Below are 26,704 nucleotides of genomic sequence, written 5' to 3' on the forward strand. Positions count from 1 at the left end.
CTGTGAGACGGGCAGTGTGATTTGCCTCATCCCTGTTTTCAAAATGAGGATCCTGAAGTTGCAGGTAAAACAGCTGAGATTTTAGTCCTAGGCAGTCTGAGTCCAAAACCTGTGCTCCAACCCACTGTACCATGTGACTTCCAATCAGCAAGTACTTAGTAAGCACCTACTGTATGCCCAGGATGTGACTAGCTGCTACCAAAAAAAAAGAAAGAAAGAAAAAGAAAAAAAAATAAATAAGAAAGAAAGAAAGAATCTGAATCCAAATTCTTATTCAGGACCACATGATTTGAGGTTGGTCACTTCTTACTAAACTTGACATATTAGTTTCTTAATATTTGTTTAAGAGGGAAGTGAGTTACTGTACATCTGTTGAAATTTAGATGGTAACTGAGATGCAGAACTTGTCTTTTCTTTGCTCTGAAACATGAAGTTGTGCCTTAACCCAAGTGGGTGTTCCTGTGATAAATTGTGACTGTAAAAAATAATGTTTTCCAACACTAGAACTTTCTTGGCTTATACAAATTTACAGCTGAGACTAATTTTGTAGGGTGTTACAGGGGTGGGGTTGAAAAATGGATGGTGCTTATGTATTACTAGTTTGCTATGTTTTCTATAATTAACCTCATTTTACTTTTCCTTTCAGCATTTTCTTATGTTAACTAGATTCCCATGTTGGCTCTTGCTGGGGGAATGTCCCAACTTGACCTGATTTTTTTTTAAGAGTTTTCTTTTGAGAACCACAAGTCATGCTTCAGATCCCCAGCCTATGGCTGTTAAGGAGACATTCCTTTTTTGTGGGGCTTAGAAAGGAATGGAAAAGAGAAGGAAGTTGGGGAGGGGCAATGGTATCATAATACCTACTTTCACATTGTACCACACTAAGCCACTGACGACCAAGTTCCTTTTGTGGAGATCAGGCATGGTCTCGGCCAGTACCAGCTCAGAAGGAAACTGAGACTTCTTACTTTATTTGTACTTCTCTTTCCCCTACTGCTTCTATAGAAACTAGAGGACAGCTCTGACTTCCCAGTCGCCTAGATTGGTGATTACCATTTTTCTGCTAGTTTGTGCATGTATGTCAGGTATAAATGACATGAAGTGGGAACAAAGGAACCTGTCTCAAGGGTCTGATGTGTGCAGAACATTGTCTTAGCTGCAGGTCATGAACAAGACTCCATTTGTAAGGCTAGCCCATTCTACTGATGGTGGAGCGTTCGAGGAATTATTTTCTCCTGATATTTGGAAAGGTAGACTAAAAGAATGTAAAGTAGACCAGGAATATCTCAGCTCATTCTATCTCCTTTCATGTCAACTCTTGGCCAAATCCAGTGGTTCTGTTCCAGAGAATATGGTGATTTAGGCCAGATGGGCTCTTAGAACATATTTGAACCATTTTTCTGTGCTTAGATCTCTGGAGAGGAAAGTTGAAGGTACCCTTCTGTTTTTTTTTTTTTTCCCAAGTTGTGAGAATGTGTCTGTGTGTTGCAGAGAGATGCTGAGGATCGAACCCAGAGCCTCACACATGCTAGGCAATCACTCTACCACTGAGATAAACCCTGAGCCCACTTTTCCGAGTTTTAAGATATCAGCTTAGATATTTTCAAGTTGAGAATGAAAAACCTTTCCAGAAAGTCATAGACTCCTTTTGGCAACAGTAATGAGTCATCCTTGCTGAGAACAGATAGCTTGCACCTTGCAGTTATTGTCTGCAAAAGTTTAACACATACAAAGTTGTATTTCCTGGCACTGTATGCCCTAGTCACAAGCCACAGAATTTGCAACAAGGCTGTTCGTTAAGATCATTCAATATTATATACCTTGGGTAAGTGTGGTGTGTGTATTGTGTGTGATGGGGCTGCACCTTCGTGGTTGGCACTGCATTTGTATAGATACCATACTTTGTAACTTTTGTGAGATTCAGGTCATCACATTTAATGTTTCATTTTCAAAATGAAACAGTTTGCTCACTTGCACATTAATAAATGGATAATAGAAGGGAAAAGAAATATTTGATTCTGTTTCGGTAGAAGAGGTACAGAATTTCCATTATTTCTTCTATAGATACCTTGCAAGCTAAAAGCCACCTGGGATTGCCTGGTGAGGTTCTCAATATTACTAGTTTTAAGATAGGTTGATTGACATTTATAGTTGGATTTGTTGTGATGAAGTACAGGGAAATTCCCAGCATAGATTCCCATTGGCCAGAGGAGGGAGTCTAAATTTTTTTCATCTCTTGAAAAATTCCTCTTCTGATTTCTGGTTTCACATTGATTGTTTTAAATGAACACATTTAAAGTACTGCTCAGAGTGTACCATTTATCCTTTCATCAGATCAAGAATATAAGTAGTTTATGATCTAATTAAAATGGTGCTGGAAATATGAATATCATAACTGAAGAGAAGGGAGTAGATTTGAAATTGTAAAATATTAGGGAGCCGTAATGGAGTTGAATGGATTGTTACACATTTTAATCTTAAAATTATATTTTTTTGTCTTGTGAATTTTCCTCCAAAGAACACCTTTTAGAATTATAATACTACATAATTAGGAGAAGAATTGTTGGCTTCTCTGGAAATATTTAGCATTTTAAAGAACAACAAAACTATTTTTCATAGTGGTAATGGCCACAGATTCACCACTACTATTTTATTTCATATGGTAATGCACTAGGGGTTCTGACTATCAACAAGTGCTTTCATGATCACTGTCATCCTAGTAAGGTATGAAGTTGTATCTCATTACGGTTTTAAATTGAATTTCCCTAATGACTAAGAACATTTCATTTCTTTCCATGGACTTATTGGTCATTTGAATACCATCTTTGGATACATGTCTGCTCAAGAAATCTGTACATTTTGAAGTTGGATTTTGTTTAAATTGTGATGAATGCAATTTATCAATTTTTATGTATTAAATGTCTGTGATTTGGGCATCTAAAAAAAAAAAAAAAGAATTATAATACTATTCTCACTGCCCTTTGCTTCTTTCTGCTCTCAGAACTAAATCTTGGGCCTATAACTCACTGGGGATCTCTAATTTTTCTGAAGGCCTTAGATTATGTGTCATTTCCTCTAGAAAGCCTTCTTGCTCTATCGGAGGTGGATGTCCATCCATCTGTCCCTCTCTCCTCTCCATTCTCGCTCCCATCACCAGGCACTTTGTACCATCGGTGAGTGTTTATTTGTCTGACTCCTAAAACAAGAGGCTCCTGGAGGTTGAGCCTCTGCCCCATGGAACATCTTGCATCTCAGCCCTCAGCCCTGACCTAGGCCACAGTGAGCACACACTGCTTTTCTTTTTCTAACTGAAAGAGCGAGCATTTGAGGAAGTGTCTGGAAACCGTAAGGATGTTAAGGAAGGCCAGTTTGTTTGGGAGCATGGTTTATTCTTCTTCTGTTAACAAAGAAGACACCGTTTTTGGAAGACTCGGCACTCTTCCTTGACGCCTCATGCAGTTACTTGCGTTTTTCCATTTTCCTGAGGCATGTCAGCTTTGCAACCTTGTCTCATGCTCCTCATTCCTTCCTGTCTCTCCTGTTTAGTCTTCCTTCCTTATATCAAGCAGTGTTTGGCGCTTATTACATATGTAATTCATGAAAACCCATCTTACTAGTCAGATTTCTCAGACCAGACTGACTAAGTGAGATGTCTCACATTATGCCATGATTTAAATTATTGTTTTCCTGGCTGTGCCCCGTGGAACATTCCTTTCTTTTGTTTGAAAAATTCTTTATTATAATTTACACATATGTTTTCATTTAACACATGATTCTTTACAGTCACATTGGTGATTTAACTTTACCATTGCTTTAGATTAAGTGACAAAAACAACACCACCAGCAAGCCCAAGCCTGTGCAGACACTACCCCTCCTCACATTGAAGTGATTTCTGAACCCCAATCCCCTCCATGCGCTTTCCTGGAACAATGGCAGAGAAGATCATAGCTTCCCTTAACTCATATTTGTTCACAGAAATCAATCATACCTATATAAAATGTTTATTGATTACTATACAGTTCCTAAAGGAAGAAAATAGAAATAAAATGGTTTGTAACTTCTAACTTGTCAGAAATTCAGTTGCCAATAATAATGACAAAACACTCACTTTGCTAATATTTACTGAGCACTTACTGTGTTCCGACCACTGCTGGTTAGGGAGGAGAACAATCATTTTGGTTAGAGATTGTTACTGTTCCGAAGAAACAGGCTTAGAGGGTAAAGTCACTTGCCTAGTGGCAGGCAGTTATCAAGTGGTGGAGTCAGAATGTTTGCCTCTCAGCTTCTAACAGCGTGTGTCAAAGATCCCAGCAAGCACTTTCCCTGCCACGTTTTGAGAGGGATTTTAGAAAGTAGTAATACTAGAAACCTATTATTGAGCACCAGGTTAAACCAGGTAATATACTAACATGCTCTCTCAGTCTGTTTGATAATACCAAGAAGAAACAATTGTGTCTTCGTTTTGTAGGTAAAACTGGGGCACACGGAGATGAAGAAATTCAAAATCACAAAGCTATTAGATGGCTAAGCCCAATTCACGATTATACCTCTGCTCTTGCTGTTGTATTCTAGAATATGTTCAGAATATGCGAGGTCTGGAAACCAAGTTATATCCCTGAGAAAACTGGGGATGTGTTATGATTTGGCTGGGAGACGTCTCTCAAAAACTCCTGTGTTAGCCCAGGAATAGTCAGAGGTGAAATGATTAGATTAGAGAGCTGTAACCTCCTCAGCCTACCCTAGTGGGAATGGACTAACTGGGTGGTGACCATAGGCAGTTGGGGCATGGCTGAAGGAGGTGAGTCACTGGGGGATGCATCTTCCTGGTGGCCCCTTCCCCAATCTCTGCTTCTTGGCTGCCATAAGGTGAGCAGCTCTCCTCTACCGCACCCTTCCGCCATGATGTTCTGCCTCACCTTGGGCCTAAAGCCACATACGAAATCTCTGAAACCATGAGTCAAAATAAACTTTTCCTCCTCTGAGTTATTCTTGTCAGGTATTTTGGTCCCAGGAATTTGTTAACTAATACAGTATGTTCCGCTGGTCAATGATTGAGGGAAGGAAAAAGTCTTCAAATATCTTCTGTCAATTAGAAAAAGGATCAGACATTTTCTTTTGCTCCAAAAGGTGCAAGCATCTCCCGTAGGCCTTTTTCTGCCCTCCTGGAGCCCGAGGAGACCTGTTGCAAACAGGACCTTCTAAAAGGCAGATGTGTCTGGCAGGCTATGTGCAAGGCCATTTTTGCTGGCTCTAAGTGGGGTCTCCAGAGCCAAAGGGAGCACACAACCCTTCTTAAAATTGAAGGCATTTATTCCAGAGACAAAACTGAATTCTACCTGGGCAAGAGCTGTGCTCATGTGTACAAAGCAAAAGATTTTACCCTGACTCCCGGTGGCCAACCAGACAAAACCAAAGTAATCTCGGGAAAGGTAACTCCTCGTGTCCATGGAAACAGCGTCAGGGCTCCGGCCAAATTCCAAAGCAATCCTGCTAAAGCTGTCGGGGAGCTGTCGGGGACACAGAATCCATGTGATGCTGTCCCCCTCAAGGATTTAGACTAATGAAAATAAATTGATTTGTGTTTTGTAAAAAAGAAGTGTCTCTTATAAATGTAGGCAATCTAATTCCTGAAATTGTCATTGCAGTTGCTTGCTTCTAGGAATTTTATTTAATTAAAAGTGGAAACTGAATGTATAATTCAAAGTTAGGACAAATCAAATCTGAATTCAGTTAAAGCCCCCAAACGGCACCTGTTAACACGCGCCATCTACTGTATTACAATGAGCGACACCTTCAGAGTATCAGAGGAGAGGCCCTCAGGTCAGTTTAGAATCTGTCATAATGAAAATAAAAGCCATCTTTTAATTTTTGTCCATCTAGGAATAGGATGTCAGCTGTTCTGAAGGAAGATGAGGTCCCTCGAGGTATGGGAGGACTTAGTGTTCAGAGCCTCCACAAGGCTGAGAACCCTGGGCAAGTCACCTAGTGATCCTGCCACAACATGGGGGGATGAGGTGAGGGAGACTGGACTGCTACTTGGGAAGTCCTTGGCACTCATGGAGGAGGAATGGAACCTTAACTAACAAGACCTGGTGAGAGGTGGAGAATCAAGAGACCCACTGTTAGCCAGTGGCTTCTGATCATGGTACAGCACCTGCTGTTAACCAAGCGGGAGAACCTTTAAAGACAAACCAGGGAAGGTCTGCAGGTGCCAGGGAAAGTCGGCAGGTGATTTCATAATATACACTTTCACATGGTCCAATGTTGACTTCTGACAAGAAAAAGACCAGGTGGATCTTCTCATTCTTTCCTTTCCTTGGAGAATAACTGTGGGTGCTCTTGCACCTGGGAAGAAAAGGATAAAGAATGATTTCTTTCCCACATAGAAAAGGCACTTGGTTTCAAATAGTCTGTAAGACTGCATACTCCCAGAGGTGCTGGGAGAGGTGGCTTTTTGACTAATTCCACTTTGGAAGACAGACCAGGCTAAGTATGAGTAACTGACTCTTCCATCCTCCGCCCCCACCATCTCTCCCTCTCTTCCTTCCTCATTTCCTTCAGTCAGCAAATACTTGCTGAGCACCTTTTGTATCCCAAGCACTTGCTAGGTGCTCGGAATCCAGTGCCGTACAGAACACATATGATCCCTGCCTTCTTGGAGGTTACAAACTCATACTAATTTTTAAAAAATTCAATTACAAAATGAGATGTGCATAGAAGATGCACCAAGAAGTTATAACAGAGAGGTTGGTTTAGATGGGTTCAAGGGAAGGATTCTGTGAAGGAGTAACACAGCAAATTAGTCTGAGGATCATGTGGTCTAGGGTGAGAATTGGCAAATTGGTCTAAAGGCCAAATCTGTCGCCTATTTCTGTGTGAAACAGCGCCACATCATTTGCCTGGGTATTCTTGGGCTGCTTTTGCCAACCAAGGGCACATCTGAGTAGCTGTGACAGAGGCTGTGTGGCCTGCAATGTCTAATATACCTACTGTTTTGCTTCTCACAGAAGAAATAGAATATGTGAAAATAAAACCCAGGCATCTTTTTAATAGAGAGGGCTAGAGACTTTGCATAACAGATCTTTGTGAGAACAAAGTACTTGGATGTGATAGTAATATGTCTCTTCATGAAGTAGATTTTCAGCCCACAGGAAGCTTTTCTCAGAATTTGAGATTGCATATTAAAATGGATTTTCTCTTTGTGGGGTAGGGGGTATAGTATACCACTATACTATAGCTTCATATGGAGAATCAAGACTGTTTTTTCGTTCTGGGGAATGAACCCAGATGTGCTCTACCACTGAGCACAACCCCAGCTCTTTTGGAGACAGGTCTTACTTAAGTTGCTGGAGCTGATCCGGAATTTATGATCGATCCTCTTGTCTCAGCCTCCTGATCACCTGGATGACGGGTGTGCATTGCTATGCTCAGCTGGAATCAGACTATGTTGGGTTCAGATCATGACTTTATCACTTAGGAGCTGTGTTACTTGTTCTTATTACTCCTCAGATCCTGTCGGTAGGACAGAGACACTCATACTGCCTCCCCTATATAGCTATTGTGAAATGACATGAGATTAACCTAAGGAACGTATTTAGCACAGTGACCGATATACAGTCAACACTTCATATATCATCAACCTTATTATCAAGATACAAAACTATTTTCATCAAATAACCCATTGGGTTTTGTAATGTCATCCCATAAACCATGTTTATTGTTTTGGTTTCACTTTCAATCCTAATCTAACAATTTTTTTTTCAAAGTCTCAGGATAAACAAAAGTGGTGACCTGTCACTATTTTACAATCTTTTGTCAGTGATTTTGTAATACTTGGAACATTTTAGCAAGTATACAGATCAATCTGTTTCCTTCTGGAAGTTTGGGGAGTTTGCCTCCTGGTCTCCCCCTCCCTCCGTGCTGTACTCTGGGGGAGCTCTTCTTACTGAACTCCCATCCTTATTCACAATGGCTTGTGGTTTCGCATCCTTAAATGCCACGTAGGCTTGCCTTCCTCCTCACGGCCCCCTCTGCCTACAGCCCTGACCAGTATTCCTCCTCCTCAATGCCAACCCCTCCTGGACCACAGCTCTCGGGTTCATGGCAGGGTCTACTCTTCCATCTTTTCTGATTTTCTCTTCCTTTGCTATCTACAGTCTTTGCATTGACCTGACAGCTTCCCCCATTCCCGTCCCTTCATCCATTTTTCCATGAAGTTTGTGCCCAGGCTTCAAATTCCTCTCTGCTGACCTGCAGAAGTGCGCGGGTGAGGAGGGATTGATTCTAAAGCCTGAGGCAACAGGGCGAGGGTGGAGCCGGCTGCCTTGCTCGCCCTCCTTGGCTGTCCCCTTCCCCTTGGCTGTCCAGGCCTTCCCTTAAAATGCCTGTTTGGTGAACAGCTGTCACTGAGCAGAGTTGGATGGGCATTGCGGAGCACACCAGCAAAGCACGGGCGTGCAAGTTTGCACCCACGACACACAGTGGCTCCTTGTCGTGGTGAAAATCGGCACCAGCCAGGTCAAGAAAACAAAAATCAGAACAGTTAAAACAGAAATCAGGTGTGGTGTGTTTTCAGCTTCTGCTTTTAGATTCCTTTGGGGTTTTCCATAGACTGTATGGTTTTGGGGAAAATATGCCAAACTGTTGTTCTCAACCTGGCGACAAAGGAAGCCGAGACATCCATGGTCATGCCACAGCTGGAAAGTGCCTTAGAGATCATGTACTTTGTTGCCATCATTTGATAGAAGATCCATGGAGGGAGAGAGGTGCTGACAGATGTAAGCCTGCTGGGGACATGTGTGTAGGCAGCAAAGTTTCAATGAACCAAATGATTTTTTGAGTTTAATGTTATTCCCCCCTTTTTTAAATTTTTCTTTTAAATATATATATTTTTATAGCTGGGCGCAGGGGTGCGCACCTGTAATCCCAGCAGTTTGGGAGGCCAAGGCAGGAGGATCACCAGCTCAAAGCCAGCCTCAGCAACTTATTGAGGCACTTAGCAACTCAGAGAGACCCTGTCTCTAAATAAAATATTAAAAAGGGCTGGGGGTGTGGCTCAGTGGCTAAGCACCCCTATGTTCAATCTTCAGTACCAAAATATATGTGTGTATGTATGTGTGTGTATGTGTGTGTGTGTGTGTGTGTGTGTATAACATTTTATAAAGCATATTTTTAAATATGCATATATTTAAATATATTTAAATACATAAACACATGCATATATAAACATGTAACTTTATGTACATGTATGACTTGGATCTCCTCCATTCCCTGAATTCTTCTACAAACAGTATTGAAAACCCTGTATGAATCTTCCCATATCTTTTCTCAGATACTTAAATACATGGTAGGGTTTCTTGGTCACTGTTTATGAACAAGAGGACCATATGATACACATTTTTCTGTATTTTGTTTTCCTTACTCATGACCTCATGGAAATTCCTCAGAGTGCACTGGCGTAGTCTAGTTTGTTTATAGCAGACACAGCCCAAGGTCTGCACTCTGCATTGATGGGTTCTCCTGGTGAGGGCCTTTGCTTTCTTTCCCAGTTTGTCTCTATGCTCCCTGATTAAATATGTCCTCGTGTTCTTATTTCTGTGAGGCAGGTCCAGGAAGAGGGGTTGCTGGATAAATGCATTTGTAATTTAATAGATGTTGCCAGATGAATTTCCAGGTGGACTGTCAAGTTTCACATTTCCAGAGTGGGTGAGTGTAGGAGAGCACCCTTTATCTGTGTTCCTCTGGGCAATAGGTCTTTTGGCTCTATTTGTTCTGACAAGATGACAACGTGGCCTTTCCCTGACTGCCAGTCTGAGCAGGTTATCCGATATTTATCAGCATTTGGATTTACTTTTTTGAGAACTGTCCATCAGTGTTCTTGACCCATTTTTATTTGTTTACACTTTTCCTTGTTCGTTTTTCAGTAAAAGCTCTGTGAAAACTTATATATTGCCCTTTTAAATATCTCTATATCTATATCTTTTATATATTTAGAGGCATTATTTTGTGTGTTTGATGGGGATTGAACCTGCAGCCTCATGCATGCTAGACAAACATTCTACCACATCCCTGGCCCAATTAAAAACTTTTAAAATAAAATCATCTCTTATCTGTTACCAGTACTGATTGTTATTATTAGCCTTTAATTATGATATATTTTGCCATGCAAGGATGTTTGATTTTTATACAGCCAAATATATGCATTTTTTCTCTTATGGTTTTGGATTTCCCGCCTTTGGTAAGATGATTTCCCATAATCTTAGACTATATATGTAATTTCCTAATTTTTTGAAAGTTTTTATGTTGTTATTCTTTTAATATTGAAGTCTGTGGTCTGTGTGGAAATCATGTTCATTTATGTTGTATGTCAGCAGCCCAACATTTTCGCTTGATGGGTAACCAGTTGTGCCCGCACTGTTTATGAAATAATCTAACTTTCCCACTGAATATAAAAATTACATATATGTGTGTGTGTGTGTGTGTGTGTGTGTGTGTGTGTGTGTATATATATATATATATATATATGTTTGAGGTTAACTAGGTATTTTCTTTTCTTTTCCATTGGTCTATTTGTTTATTCCCGTGTGGATGAAATTTTGATTTATATTAAATTACAGATTTTTTGTTGTATATTTGTATATCTGATCAGAAAAATTTTCCCTTACAATTCATTCATTTTAGACTTGACATTCATATTCATATTACATCTTGACTTTTTTTAGAAATAGATTCTTACTTTTGGAGCTTCTATTCATTGTAATTAATTAGCCCCTAATGCCTGCTGGGATTCTAATTACAACCACATTAATTTAAAGGTTATTTTAGAAAATATCATTGAACTATTACATGTCATATTCCATGGGCAGTCTTTTTTTAATATTTATTTATTTTTTAGTTGTAGTTGGGAACAATGCCTTTGTTTTATTTATTTATTTATTTTTTATATGGTGCTGAGGATCGAACCCAGGGCCTTGCACACGCTAAGGGAGCGCTCTACCCTTGAGCCCCAGCCTCAGCCCTCCATAGGCGATCTTTTTTTTTTTTTTTTTTTTAATTTTAATATTTATTTATTAGTTTTCGGCAGACACAACATCTTTGTTGGTATGTGGTGCTGAGGATCGAACCCGGGCCGCACGCATGCCAGGCGAGCGCGCTACCGCTTGAGCCACATCCCCAGCCCTCCATAGGCGATCTTAAGAATTCATTTTAGAGACCAGTCTCATGCTCTCAGGGATAGGCTCAGCATTGTCACATGTGCTCTCTCTCTGAGTGGAGGACACAAAGGAAAGTGCTGTTAGCTGCAGAAAGCCCAGGGCCAGGCTCTGCTGAGTCCTCCCTTCACTCATGATCTGTCACCTTAAACAAGATGCTGCTTGTGAAAATGTCCTCAACTGTAACCCAAAAAATAAAGGTCACACAGAGGGGAGCCTGCCAACATCAGGAACCTAATGTTCTCATGTGTGACACGTGGACAGGTGGAGACGGTGTCTTCCAAACGATGCACACGTGTTGGATTTTAACCTGGAGACCCACACTGTTTACATATTAGCACTTACTATCACCAGTACTGATTATAGGTCTGCAGTAATTGATACGCCATTATACTTATTTACCATGTAAGTGCTGCCTGTTGTAGGGAAGTGACCGGACAGAAGTCCATTCTAGCTCTATGATTCCGTGTGTCTTCCTTAGTCACAGAAATACCACTAGAAGCTGGGAATACCCAAGAGGCACTTACTTACAACAAATTCACTACCATAGGAAACACATGCGTGCATACACACACACTCACACTGATTCATCCAAAAGCTCTGACACAAGAATTGACGTTTTTTTTGTCTTTATTTCCTCTTTCTCTGTTTTACCATAAGGGAATCAGATCATTGCACCATGGAATGAGTTAATTACATGTGATTCAAGTCCATAGCCACTACTGGCATGTCCACAAGTACTGGGGCACCTAAATTCATGAAATATTTTCTCTTTTTTTTTTTTTTCTTTTTGGGAGAGGGTATGAGCTAAAAATATACCAGGTTGTTGTAAGGCTGTATCCTGTTTGGAAATTATCTCATCTAATGCGTCTGTTGGAGGTTGGCAATTTTCGACCACACCGAGCAGGAATATTATGCAATGGCATTGTTGTTAGAGAGTCTCAAAGCTAGCACTGCAGGGATTCCTCACTGCCCGTAAGGTAGAGTTTGTGAGTAAGATCTAGTTGTCAAGGGGCTTAAACTTGAACTAGCGTCAATCTGTTCAGGGACTTGTTACAAGCCACTTGATTTCTTATTTTTGTGTATTACTCTAACCCTGAGATCATTCTAGGAGATGAGCTGTGCCATGTGTATAATGATGAATTAGAGAAGAAGTCATATCTCTCCCTTCATTGTTCATTTAGAACAGATCCTCTTGGTAATCATGCTGTTTGAACCTGGCCAGGTGAACAGGGGCATGCCCTCTTTCATTGTCTTCCTCCTTTCCCCTCAGATGAACAACTATCTCTTAAACCATGAGCTGTGTTGTTCAATCAGGCAGCCACTGGACATGTGCAGAGTCCAAACCAAAATATAAGTATAAAAGGCACACCAGGTTCTGCAGACTTATTACTAAAAAGGATGTAAAATATTTCATTGATAATTTTTATAGTGATCAGTTGCATATTTTTTCATATTTGGGGTTAAGTATAATATATTATTTAAATCAGTTTTACTTGTTTTTATTTTTTGATGTGGCTACTGTTAAATTTAAAATTGCACACATGGCTTTCATTGTATTTCTACTGAACAGCATAAACTAGAGTCTCTTTGCCCTTCCATTTCCCCTGCTACTACTCCAAGGAAGGTCTTATAGATGATGATGATGATGATGGTGATAATGATGAGTACTGGGGGTTGAACCCAGGGGCACTTTACCACTGAGCTATGTCCCAGTCCTTCTTATTTTTTTAGATTTTGAGACAGGACCTTGCTAAGTTGCTGAGGCTGGCTTCAAACTTGAGATCCTCCTGCTTTAGCCTCCCAAGTCAATGGAATTACAGATGTGACTCACTGTGCCTGGCTTAAAACTAAGATTCTTTTATGCAGCTGGGAGAATGAAGTGTGTGCAAAGGTACTTGTGTGCATGTTTGTGTCAGGGTCGGGGTGGGAGAAGGTCCCATGGGAAGCATGAGGGGCAAAAGAAGAGAAGAGAAGCAAGCTGTTTGGGCCAGTTGAGCTGGGCTACCACCCACCCTTTGCTTCAAGTAAGGAAGTAAAGAATAGCCCTGCACAAATCAGGGCCTGAGAGGGCAGATTTTCTTAAAATGGGATTAATCACTGGAACATCGGGCTCAGCTGAATTCCAAAGTAAGTGCACATAACGCTTCCATAACTTCAGCACAGAAGCAAACAGAAAGTCTTAAGATTCCTCAGTTAACAAGAACAATCCCAAACTGACCTGTATCCCAACTGATAGTCCTGATTTGGTCAAAGGGTATGTGATTATGTTTTGTTCTGTAGCCCTTTATGAGAGAGAAAGTTCTGGTGGAGATAGGATTTCTTAAATGGGCTTAGAGTTTTTATGCAAAAAAAACAAACTAAGATGGTACTTTTTCTGATAAAGTGAATGATTTTTTCAATCACGATGCTTTTGTTAAATGTTAAAAAGAATATCAGACAGAGTCTAGTTTTTCAAAGGAAAAGTGGGGGGTGGGTATTTTAGAGACCAAGCTCACGTAACCATCTTAGTTAATGATTTCATGTTTTGTTGGTCAGTTTTACTACAATCTTGTCATAGATCATGAAATGGCAATCTTGAATATTTGCACTATTTTATTAGCTTAGTTACTTAGCCCATATGGTAAGCCCAGGGTCGTAACCACGACGTGAACTGTTACTCAGGGAATTGGGAGGGCAAAGAGACTCTGGAACAAACCCTGCCCAGAAGAAAATAATAAAAGACACATATGTCATTTAACATTTTCTAATAGTTACGTGGATCACTTTATGCAGCTTAGAGAAAGATAAGTATTTGGGAGAGTAAGAGAGAGAAGATTTGATGGGAAGAAAAGGTTTCTGTGGCCTTGAAGCTGGAACTTTCTGCCCCAGAGTTGGAATAGTGTCATGGAAAGCACTATCTGAATGTTAATAAAACAAGCTCTACTTTAAGATGGTCACAGAATTAACTATTTCATAGCCAAAAAAGGAGAACCACAGTTAGAACGTCTTCTGAAATGAGGAAATTAGGCCCAGAGAAAGAGAGTAACTCGCCTCAAGTGTCACAGCAAAAGTGTCAGGAGTAGAAATAGCACACCCAGTTCACCCAGTTTTGATTTTCACTGGACCCTGGGCTGTAACCTACAGGGACAGCCCCTGTCCTCGAAGACATTACTGTGTGATGGGACACAAGTTCATCCATCTGTGTCACAGGTGACCTCTCTACTTTCCAATGCATGTGCATGTGTGCTGTCCGGGATCTGGCTGTCAGGGTGGGGAGCAGGAGGTAGTAGTCACACACACTTGCAAGGACCTCTGGGACAAGCCCCAAGGTGCTCCAGGATGGGAGGGGTTTTTTACCCTCTATTTATAAAAAGCAAGACACAGGAAGGAGGCAGTGGAGTCCTCTTTTGAGTAAACCACACTGAACAGTATCTGTCAGGAGGAGAGGTAAAGACTGGGCCCTTCAGTTGAAATCCCACGGAAACCCCCCATGCTGGGCTCAAGCTCCAGAGAGATGCACATGCACCTTGCGTGTTGGGACTGTGGAGCCCGCTGTGGTTTGGCAGCTGCCCCTGCTCGTGGGAGCTCTCTCAGGTTCTAAGAGGCAAACTGCCACAGTGCCATCTTGGCTCTGGAGAGGCAAATATCACCATGGTCACGAGAGGATAAGTTAAAAAAAAAATTCATTAAATCAGCATGCATCTTCCAAAGGATAATAAACAGCATAACATCTACAAACGTCAAGCCACAAATACAAAAATCTCCTATAATTCACTTTTCGTTTCTTATTCATTCCCTTTCAATCTCTGCTCACACGGGTGTGCATTTCACATTGCTTAATCAGCTCAGATATGTCATTGCATAATGTCATTGCAATTAAAAAAATCATCCTGAACTACTTTTCCATGATATTTCTAACTCATCACATGTTATTTTAGTGCCTGCATAATATTCCATTCAGTAATACTATCTTGTTTTGCTTAAATTTGTTGTTAGCTAAGTTATTAAATGACATCCTCCTTGGCCTTTATTGAAAATGATTTTGAATGCTTAGAGTTTCACAATGAAATCATGTAGTTGATCTTAAGTGCAAAACCACGCAAATTGAATCCCTTAGTGAAACAACACATACTGACACACCACACAGGCCTTCAACCATCCCAGCAGCAAAATGCTTTCTGAGTATCTTTTGGTTTTAAGCAATTAGGCAAAATTGTTGTGCATCATGGACTTTGCTCACACAGAAATTAAAACATGCTCCATTGAAGCACTGTTCCTTCTTGTACTAGGTCAGGAACGTAGACCTATTTTTATTAGTACATGACTTCTCAGGCTTCCACTTTAAAAAAAAAATTATCTGGGCTGAGGTTGTGACTCAGTGGCAGAGTGCTCACCTCACATCTGTGAGACCCTGGGTTCAATCCTCAGCACCACATAAAAATAAATAAATAAAGGTACTGTGTTCAACTACAACTAAAAAAAATAAATATTAAAAAAAATTATCTGTTTTCTAAGAAACTGATTACTAAATTGTTATGTCCCTCAAAGCCTAAGGAGGGCCTGGGAAGTCTGCCAACTTCGTCATCTTCCTAATCAGGAGAGGTGATGGTTTTCCAGGAGTCTGTGGCTGCCATTCCTACTTCTTACAAAAAGAATGGATCACAGTAGATTTAATTTTTTTGGTCTTTGGGAAAAAGTCACAAATAAGGAAAGTGAGTTATGTTACCCTAGACAATAGACTGCTGGAGTTAAGAAGTTTAAAGTAAGGTTAGCTGTTTTTAAAAGTTGAGTCTATATCAGACAAGAAATTTATTTTTTTTAATTATTTTTATTCATATTGGTAAACTAATAAAATTAATTTCTTGACCTTGAGCAATGACATGAACTTCTTTGTTTTCAGTTTTCCCCTTTTTTACCTGGAATGATTACCTCTGGTTAACTTGTCTCATGAAAATTGCTGTATGAATCAAATGAGTTAATGTAAACTGTAAAATCTCTTGACAAGTTCAAGGTTGATGCTGTCATCCACCACTGGTGGTGACAATGAGTGGGAGATCCCCAGACATATCATTAGTGCTGTGCCCTGTAGGTGCCATCTGGTAATGGATATGGAGAAGGGACGCCTGTTGCTGCCAGTGATTTATTCTCTAGTGTAAAACCTGGCTGGGTCATTTTGTCATCTGTCTTTACTTACAAAAGTGTGCTATCATGGATGTGGGTAAGATGAACTCTGGGTTCTGCGTTCAGATGGTAGAGTCACCCATAGAACCAGCCAGGAAGAAATTCTCTAACACTTCTGTGTGTCAAGACCACACACTGTCCCCTATTCCAGGAATAAAAGAAAACTATCAAAAAATGAAGGACCAGGGCTGGGGCTGGGGCTCAGTGGCAGAGCGCTTGCTTAGCACATGTGAGGCACTGGGTTAAATCCTTAGCGCCACATAAAAGTAAAAATAAATAAATAAATAAATAAAGACATTCTGTCCATCTGTAACTACAAAAAAATAATAATAATAAAATTTTTAAACAAAGGAGCAGTCTGTGACCAGAGGAGTATCTTCCTCTTTTGAAAACTCGGGCCTGCTTTAATTGTGCCGGGTTGTGTGGTGCAGTCTTGCCTGCAGGGGTAAGCCACACCACTCCCCACAATGTCACTGAAAGATAACCGGGCCTGTGCGTTGCCACAGCTACCTTTTAAACTTTACATGGTAGATGCTTTTCAACTCACATTTTAAACAGGGAATTAGATAGTTTTCATTTGTTTTTCTGAAGTTTTTGAGTGTCATCTTTTTTTCTCTCCTGAATACGTTTCAGTAGCATCTCCTCAGATAGCTATTAGAGGACTGGGAGAGAGTTCTGCACTCACTGTCTTAGAAAACAAATCTGCTCAGATAAAGCCTCGGATATTTGTCCTGGGCAGAGAGGAAATAACTGATGGAGTCGTTATTCCTGTCCGCCTGGTTCTGCCCAGGTAGCGGAGGCACAAAGGACAATAGATTATCAAAGGCTCGTGGAGGACTTCCATGAATCACAGCTTCAGGGCACAGAGTATTTTCCTGGTATTCAGAAAGAAGCAAGTTATGACAATAGCCTTACTTTTGGGGAGAAACTAGAGCATAGGTCATTTTAATTTTTATAAGCCTTTGGTGGGAAAAAAAAAAAACTTAAGGTAAAGGGAACTAAGATCATTTATGCTAGAGAAGAGGCTGTCACATTCAAGATGCAGATCACAGAGCCACTAAGTAAGTATTCAAAAGGGGAAAAGAGATCAACCAGGGTTACAGCTGAGGACTGATGTCTGGTGATGAGGGCTTCAAGGTAGGAGGGCGGTTCTCCTCCGTGGGCAGAGCTCTGGTTGTTTGGAATGGTGTGTGGAACTGGTGAAAAAGGTCGACTCTTTACCCACATACTTTTTTAACAAAGCTCATCATAACATTATTTTTAAGCATCGCTTTGAATTAGGTACATTGGTGTAAAGCGGGTGGGCATTGGTAAAAGGGACATTTCCTAACCTATTAATGGGGGAACAAGGTCATCAAGAGCCTAACCATTCAAAGGTCCAGTCTTCTCCTCTAGGTTATTTTCTCTCCACACTGTGGTCCTTAAACCACCTGCCACAGAATCACCTGGAGAGCTTGCCGAGTTGCAGATTCCTGGGTCCCATCCAAGACCTGCTGACTCAGAACCTCTGGGGCAAGGTGGAGAATGGAGTTAATAACCAGCACCATGGAGACTGAGTTGCTTGGGAATCACTCCCTAAGGCTGGGCAGAGGAGGGTTCTCAGTGGGTTCCTAGACCTGCAGCCTTAGCCTCACTGGAGTTTGTTAGATATGTGGATTCTTGGTCCCTACCCCAGGCCCACTGGGTCACTTTGGGGCTGGGATTAAGTCTAGGGGATTTTGAGGCTCACTGAGGTCTGAGATACATTAGGTAGAATATATCAGTTCCCTTCCAGAGCTCCTTCTAACAGTAGGGAAGGGGCTCACTATGACCCTCTGATTTATTCGCAACACTTGAGCTTTGTTTGTAACCATGAAATTTCAGATTAGAAGATTTAGCCCAGTACTCCCTCTGGTGTTTTAATCCCTCCCCCTTCCTCCCTCCCTCTCTCCTTTCTTCCTTCTTCCCTCCTTCCTTTCTTTGATTAATAAATGCTATGTGCTAGGGGGGTTGTACCGCGGTGAATACAAATAGTAGCCCCATCTTCTCTTGAAACTTGCAGTCGAAGGGAAAATCATATTTCACATGATTATAGTAATCATAAAATTATTGCCATAGGCACGGGCTGCCATGACAGTGTATAATAAAAGGATCTGAGCAAGTCTGTACACGTTCTACAGAGTTACTCAGCCCTGATGGATCCCTGTGAAGGGAATGTTGACATCCTATTGGAACCTATTTCACTTAAAAAAAGAAAAAGATAAGCCTAAATGTTAAAAAAGTGCCCCTGTATTGAGTTGAAATCCGCCACACTCTGTTCAGACTCTAGCATCTGAACCTATGAAGGACAAACGCACTGCTCTTGACCCCGCAGATCTTCACATAGATGGAGACCTCCTCTTTCTGTTTTTTTTTTTCCTTCTAAAGCTGTGAGATTCCTCTTAAATTAGTATGTAAGTTGGTGAAGGAGGGAGGGAGAAAGGAAGCAAAGGAGACAGGAAGGGAAGAAAAAAGTCCACCTGTTTTCTTTATTTTAAAATGTTTCAAAATATTCTGGTGCTAGCAAGAGCTACAGGTGTGGGGCTGGGGCTGGGGCTGGGCTCAGCCGTGGATCACTCGCCTAGCATGCACATGAGGGTTGCTGGGTTTGGTCCTGTGCACCACATAAAAATAAAATAAAAGTATTGTGTCCAACTACAATTAAAACAAAATATTTTTTAAAAAAGGGCTACAGGTATGGAGCAATAACTCAGGAGAGTGAATGTCAGAATCCGTCTCTGACTTTCCTTGCCAACCACATTTCTGAGATCCAACCTCAGCTGCTTTGTGGACACCTGTGACATGCACCTCTGACCTGCACTGATCTCACAGTTATGTGAAACCCCAGGGTCTGGGTTTGATTTTTCCTTCAAAATTTGTACCTTTATTCATTCAATGTACTTGCTAATTTTTTGTTGCACATCTACTATGTATTGGGCACATATTGTTCATTATTGTAGTTGTGTTTGTGGATTAAGTGCTACATTTATCCATATTATACTTCATTTTGAATCCTGATTCTGTAATCCTGTAGACAGTGAGGAACTTGATTTTAAAAACCTTATATTGGTGTGATGTAGTGACACATGCCTATAACCCTAGGTACTTGGGAGGCTGAGGCTGATTTCAAGTTCAAGGTCAGCCTGGGCAATTTAATGAGACCCTGCCTCACGATAAAATAAAAAGGGCTGGGGATGTAGATCAGTGGTAGAGCACTTGCCTAGTATGTGTGAAGCCCCTGGGTTTAACCCCATTATCCCCACAAAAATATTATATATTTTTTCTTTGCAAGGACCTAACTATGTTACTGATATACAGTAGGAAGTAAATAAAATTTGATAACTGTAAGGAGATATATCTCACATATCAGATATATGTAGATATAGCTCCTTTTCCAAATAATTGGAAATGTTTTAGGAGAAGTATCCTACAGCAATAGCCTCAGCCGTTTAACCAGCACCCATCCCTTGGGTTGTCTAACTATTTTGTTGTTTGCATTATCAGCCGATCTAAACTTCTTCAGTGTGTCAATCAAAATCATGCAAAGTGTTGATAATTGCCTTGCGAAAAATCTAGACACAGGATGTCTCCACCACCCTTCTAATCTACCAATCTGGTCCGTTTAAAGGAAATGAGGCCAATCTGTCTTCACTTGTTCTAGTCATCACCACTTCCTTTTCTCTGTTGACAAACACTCTTTTAATTTTTATTGACGAGTCAAGAATTTATGAGATGACTGCTTTTGGCTGGGCGAGGCATGCGTCATTTTTCTGGGTGTTTAACATGTTCTTTCAAAACAAAGTCTTCACTAGAAATGCTTTTCTTCTCTTTGTTTGAGGTGCATTTTGTGTCCTCCAAGGGAAGTCTCGTAACATGGTATTTTCATCTAGAGCAAACCCAGGGTCCCTGCATCCCCATGAGGGGGACATACTTTCTTGGCATGCTCCTCTCCACTATAGCTGGCAGGTCTGTGATATAGACAGTAGATTAGTATTTTAATCAAAGAGTTTACAAAATATAGTTCAGAACCTCTGAAAATTTACCAGTTTATTCTCAGTACCTTGGGTTAGTTTTTTTTTTTAATACTTATTTTTTTAATTGTAGTTGTCAATACCTTTATTTTATTTTTTTATTTTTATGTGGTGCTGAGGATTGAACCCAGGACCTCGCACTCGCTAGGCGAGCGTTCTACCACTGAGCCACAACCCCAGCCCCCTGGGTTAGTTTTTACAGGTATTATCATCTAGAGTGTAGTAAAAAAAAAATACCTGCTTATATTGGTCATGTATAAATAGGCTTTTAAATATGAATTAAAATGTCTAGTACCATTTCTTTAGAATGGACACCATTCATCATGGATTCCGGGGAGGAGGTTTTCACTTGCTCTGTTTTATTTGTAGTAATGTCATGCTACATTCTGTCTGGCCCTCAATGGACTCACTTGTAAAGTGGGGAGTTTGAGCTAGATAGATCAAAATCCGGAATTGCATGATTCTAAACTTAGAGAAGGAAGGTTCCTTTTAAAGTGACACTTGTGCTCACTTTGGTAGCACATATTCTAAAATTGGATCACTACAGAGAAGATTAGTGTGGCCTCAGTGCCAAGGTGACATGCAAATTTGTGAAGCGTTCCATACTGTTATGCCCAAAGTAATTCTGGGCCCAAAGTAAATGCTATGTATTAGCTGCTGTAATTGTGAACTGGCTTCTTTCTTTTTAAGAACAAGTAAAAATAATAAAGCCAAGAAGCTTCTCGAGACTCTAAAAAATAATATTGTAAGAACCACTGCCTTATTTAAATTCAACTGGTGGTTGCAATTTTCAATAAGCCATTTAGAAAAATAAATAAATAAACAACTTTAAAATTAAACCACAACACACACACACACACACACACACACACACACACGAGTGCAGGTGACATCTAAACAAGAAGGTTGGATCGCATCAGTGTCAACTTCATGGTTGTGCTATTGTACTGCAGGAGGGATACTGGGTAAAGAGTATGTGGGATATCTCTGTATTCCTTTTTACAATAGCATATGAATCTAAAAATCATCTCAAAAAGTTCTCTTAATGTTAAACCACAATGGGATTTGGAGGTGAGCCGATTTGGAGGTGAGTCGACCTTGCTTGACTACATACTAAATTAAGCCATTTGTGTCTTCCTGCAACTCTGTGAAGTGGAGCTGTTACTTCCTACCTAGCAGGATTATTGGGATCATGAGACATGGTTCCTGATGCGTGGCAGGGACTTACTCAGTATTGGTCACCATCCCCTGCACACCTTCAAGAGAAGATAGATCTAAAGATAGATCTGGAGAAGAAATTGGGGCACGCAGCCTCAATGCCGATCTCCCAGGAAGGGTGCTGTAAAACCTGAAGCCAAAGATGGTTTAGACGATGGGTACATCAGTGAGAAGAAGCCATAGCAGTGATGTGAGTAACGCTGTTACATAACTGTCACAAATCACCAGGCGGATCAGCTAACATGGCTTGGCATGGTTTACCAATAAAATAAAATAACAAGGCAGCTTCCAAACCCGGTCCTGACACAGCAGCCAGGGTCGCAGTCTACATCGACTCCACGGGCCTAGGAGTTCTGGTGTTTCGGTTGACTCAGACATGTTGTAAATCTGTATAAGTGGAAAAAACCAAAAGCGATGCCTCTCTGGCTGGCCTCCTGAATAACTGTCCCCAAGAGGCCTAGAGAAGCTTTCCTTCGCTTGCAAAGTTTTTAATCATATCTCCCAAATATGAGTTTTCCATGCAGCTGTGTGGATGAGGAAATAGGGAGAGACAAAGGAGAACAGTGCATTCCTAGACATTTCTCGGTCCTGGGATGGGACTGTTGGATGAATGGCCAAAATGTGTCTCCCACATGTCTCCCAAAATACTTTGTTTCGCAGGGCTCTCAGTCTGTGCCCCTGATCTGGGGAATGTTTTATCCGTGATCAGTGACAGAAACATAGAAGGCAAACCTAGCAAATTTTCTAACAATACCGAGGTAAAAGAAGGGTTAGGGGACAGAATCACAATTTTTAAATGATTTTGGCAGGCTTTGGCTGACTGGGCTGAGCACACTAAGTAGTCATTTGATAGGGATAGCGTTAAAAATCCATCCGACAAAGTCAAAAGCAGAAATACAAGTTAGGAGAGGCTTAGATTGGCAAGAGTTTTATATGAAAGGATGTAAGGATTTTATTGGATACAGGAAAGATATGAGTCAACAATTTATTGTATTAAAAAAGAGGTTAGAGATCAAAAAAAAAAGGAAAATAATCTTTCTACTTTATCTAATTTGCACTAGTCAGACAATATCCAGCATCATGGAGTCATTTCTAAGGACTAAGTTTAAGAAAGATGTTGATAAATTAGAAAGTATCACTGAAAGGAGGAAGGAAAAGGGAGGGCCGAAATTAAATATATTTAATTTCGGCCCTCCCTTTTCCTTAATGTAATATGTAATATAATGTAAATATGTGTATATAAATATATTATATATTACCGCATGGAAGAGGAGTAAACTTGCCTATTTTGCTCTGAAAGCGAGAAGTGGGATTAATGAGACAGAGTTCATGGCAACGTATTTTGGCTCAATAGAAGGAAAAAATTTTCAAATAATTAGAGTAGTTCTTGACAGGAAGAGCTATTTCATGAAATTGTGAGCTTTCTGTTATTGAAAATATTCAAGCCAAGGCCAAAATGAGTGTTTGGGATTCTGAAGGATCCCAATGTGGAAGGAGAGCTTGGGGGAGGTGACCTTTAAGATCACTTCCAACTCCCATAGTCCATGATTTAAGTTAGCGTGAATGCCAAGGCTGCTTATGACACGCTAGAGCTGCTTTTTCAACTCTTGGCTCCAATACTGACCAGCTGTGTGACCTTCAGCTACAAAATTAACCATTTTTTTGTCCCAGTTTTCTCATCCATAAAATAAAGGAGCAGAATTTAATGATGTCTCAGTTGCTCCCCAGGGACATCTGTCTCCTTGAATGGCCTCATAATTACAGCATGCTGGGCTGATAGCTGCCATTTTTCTGAGTCTGCTTGCAAGGAGGAAGCCTGAAAACCAAAATCCATTCTTGATCCTGGGGGCCACTGAACTAAACTCTCAGTTTGCTTGTTGGAAAGAGAGGGTGATTATGAACCTGGAATTTTCCCTTGAGATCTGCAGGAGGAAATTGATCAAATAACTGATAATCTTGTTTTTCTCAAACACCTGTACATTCTGACTGAGTTCAGCAATGCCTTTTAAAACAATTTAAGAGAAATGAAGATCATATTACTATTGCAGTGTAGTTCTGTCTTTTGCAAAGCAAACCTTTGTTTTTTATCTGCTTAATGACCCGGCAATTGCCATTGAGTTTTGTTTATAGCCGTAAGAACAGATACTTATAAAGCAATTTAGTGACAAATTTGTTCTAAAAGCTTGGTATAAATAGATTTATTTATTTGACTTACAAGCTGAAAATCTAATGATAAATCAATAGATTAGGTCCTTTTTCCCTTTATGGAAAGGGCACAGTTAAAATCTAGTTTGTCTGTCTTCACGGTAAAGAGTGGGTATTCTCAGGCTTCATCGCTCAATGACTATGATTTCTTTTGTGGTCCATCTGATCACTAATGCTTTTCTTCTCTCCTTATGGTAGGGTGCTTGACTTCCACCACTGTTACATTCTAGCTCTTCCTTTATTCCTTCTTTGACTTCTCTCTGATACCCATATCATTGTCTCCAAATCCCACTTCTTTGGTTATTTTTTCCAACCATCTTCAGCTACCCAGCCATCTGTGTGAGTGTCATTGTTTGCTTTGATGTAGACATAGAAGGGAAGGCACAGGATTTACAATATCTCCTCCAGTTACTGAGGTCAGCAGGGGAAGAAATAAGAAAAGTTATTCTTCTCAAAAGGACATGAAGAATTTAAAACTTCATTCCTTGGCCAGGGATTATGGCCATGAATCCTGTGTCCAAATACAGTACCACATTTTCTTCCATCTCTTTGTTTCCTTGGGTTGGAAATAAAAACAGCTGTTAAAAATAAGAGCATATGAGTCAATCTGGAATCCCAATGTAGTAATTACCATTTCCATCTCATTCAGTCAAGTCCCTCCCAGTGTACTGAACCCCATATCAAGCCCCTAGAGAGAGAGAAAGACAGCACTACCAATGATGCTGTGTATTTTATAGCAAGACCTTAATTTTCATTTTCTAAACCTCTGAGGTTAAACACTCAATCAGTTGCCAAGCCAAGAAAAACAACAAGGAAGAAAAGAAAATACTTTAACTCAAAAACTTGGGACATGCCCATTTTCTGATTTTCTACTTTGATGAGATCTTTATATTGATATTAGAAATGTCATTTCCCTAGTTCACATTTTTGAAGGTGGAAAATCTAGACTTTATGGTTAACTCTGAAGAACTTTTCCTGAACCCTTTTAGAGTCTACACCCTGAAATGTGTTTTCTCTTTTCCAAGTCCCTGAGACTTAAGACCTAGTAAGCCAATCTCAAAAGAGTTACCCACAGCCTGTTAAAAGGTTGTCACTCTTTTAGTTCTGCCCAGATGCCCCATCAGTCAGTTGGCCCTTGACTGAATAATCCCACTGTCTAAAACTAGGAAGGTCTTCCAGTGAATCAACACCTTCAAGTGACCAATTTCATCTTCCTGGGTAAGTGCAGATTAGATGCTGCTAGCAAGACAACTGTGTGTGCCCTGTGGTGAGAGAGACAGGGAACTTGTCCCTTTCCCTCACTTCATCCTCGCTTTCTGAAAATTGATTTCTTTACTGTTTGATTAGACCTTTTCTTTTCTTTTTCTATTTTTGGTGTTGGGGATTGAACCAGGGCCTCATCCATTCTAAGCACTCACTATACCACTGAGCTATACTGCTTCAACCCTGGTTAGATTATTTTAAAAGTTCATTTCCCACTAAGATTTCTACAGCTGTGTTATCACTGTGTCCTGCAAAATCTAGTCTTATGTGTTGGAAGGGAAGGCCCTGGCCTGTATGGTGCAATTGGTGAAATTCTAAGATGGACATTTGTCCCCAGCTCCCTCTGTCACACATAAATAAAATCCTGCCATTGGATATCGATTCCTTTGTGGTGGGATACGACTTCTTACATATAACACCACTTACAGTCCAATATTTTTGGAAGGACAAACCCATAAAACTAGTATGTAATGCAATGTAGTGTGTTGATCAGAAGAAAGTTCAAAGTCAGTCACCCTGGATCTGCCACTTACTATCTCTAGGACTTTGGGCCATTAATTCATCTTTCTGTGCTTTGGGTCTCCTCATCTGTAAAATCATAAGAAATAATACTTTCCTCCAATTTTTGTCAAATCTCAGTGAAACAGGTCAAGTGTTTCAAAGAACGGTATTCTGCTATAGGTGTATTAATAATTATTGTCTAATGTTTGCATGAATTAGCATATTACATAGATGTCCTTTTCACAGATAGTTGACATTAGGTCACAAAGAAATTGGGGTTGTATTTGGGAAACTGAGATACTTTGGACACAAGAGGTGCTGTATGAGTGAGATATGGGGTTGGTAGGGCAAAGTCACTGGTGCCTCGGTGGAGAGAGAGAAGCATTTTTACAGGAGAAAAAAAGGAGGTTTTTTGCCTGCTTCTGGCTGACGGAATTAATCAGCTAGGATGGTGAAGAAGTAATGTGATGCCCACCTGCAAATGAACTTTGAATTGGATGCTTGCTCTGCTTTTTCTGTGTCTCATAACTTCATGCCTTGTAAAAGATAATGCTAGGCCTCAACCTTTACATTTGAAGAACCATGGAAAAATCTACACTAGAGCATTTTACTCTGCTAACTGTCCCTTCCTCTTTCCTCCAGATTACATGAAGCAGACGACATTTGAAGCCCAAGCCTTTTTAGAAGCTGTGCAGTTCTTCCGACAGGAGAAGGGTCACTATGGATCCTGGGAAATGATCATTGGTGATGAAGTCCAGGTAACACAGGGCTCAGAATTTCGGATCTTCTCTCTTTCTGGTTGGTAGGAAGTCAGGGTTATTTTTAATAAGCAATCAGAAGAGAAGTCGCAAGAATGAAAAATGTCATTCCAAAGGCCATTTCTCTCTTGGCTAGAAGCGGTTAGTCAGTAAGCTACTGGGCACCCACTACAAAGAACCCCAGGCCAGGCACTAATAGGGCAGCCCAAAGCACCCCAGGCACAGTGGAAAGCTGCTCTCACTGTCTTTTATCAAAACACCACTTCTCCCAAATGACCTCATCCTTCCAGACTAGAAGCAGATGTGAGTAATGGGGTATTGTGCAATGTGTGTATG

At 40.5% G+C, this 26,704-nt stretch overlaps 1 protein-coding gene, 1 non-coding gene and 1 pseudogene across 2 annotated transcripts in view; all 3 read left to right on the plus strand.

Moving 5' to 3' along the window:
• Window positions 1-26,704, plus strand: part of Niban1 (niban apoptosis regulator 1) — a 140,594-nt gene that overhangs the window by 83,626 nt on the left and 30,264 nt on the right. The window contains exon 6 of the mRNA XM_015491704.2: window positions 26,253-26,368. Coding sequence (XP_015347190.1) covers window positions 26,253-26,368 — 116 coding nt within the window. The remainder of the gene's footprint in view (window positions 1-26,252; window positions 26,369-26,704) is intronic.
• LOC125618641 lies at window positions 4,904-8,936 on the plus strand (annotated as a pseudogene).
• Window positions 20,927-21,033, plus strand: LOC125618763. The gene has a single exon (XR_007350151.1). It is a non-coding gene; the product is annotated as a U6 spliceosomal RNA (small nuclear RNA).

Source organism: Marmota marmota, unplaced genomic scaffold (assembly GCF_001458135.2).
Source record: "Marmota marmota marmota unplaced genomic scaffold, marMar, whole genome shotgun sequence".
NCBI lineage: Eukaryota > Metazoa > Chordata > Mammalia > Rodentia > Sciuridae > Marmota > Marmota marmota.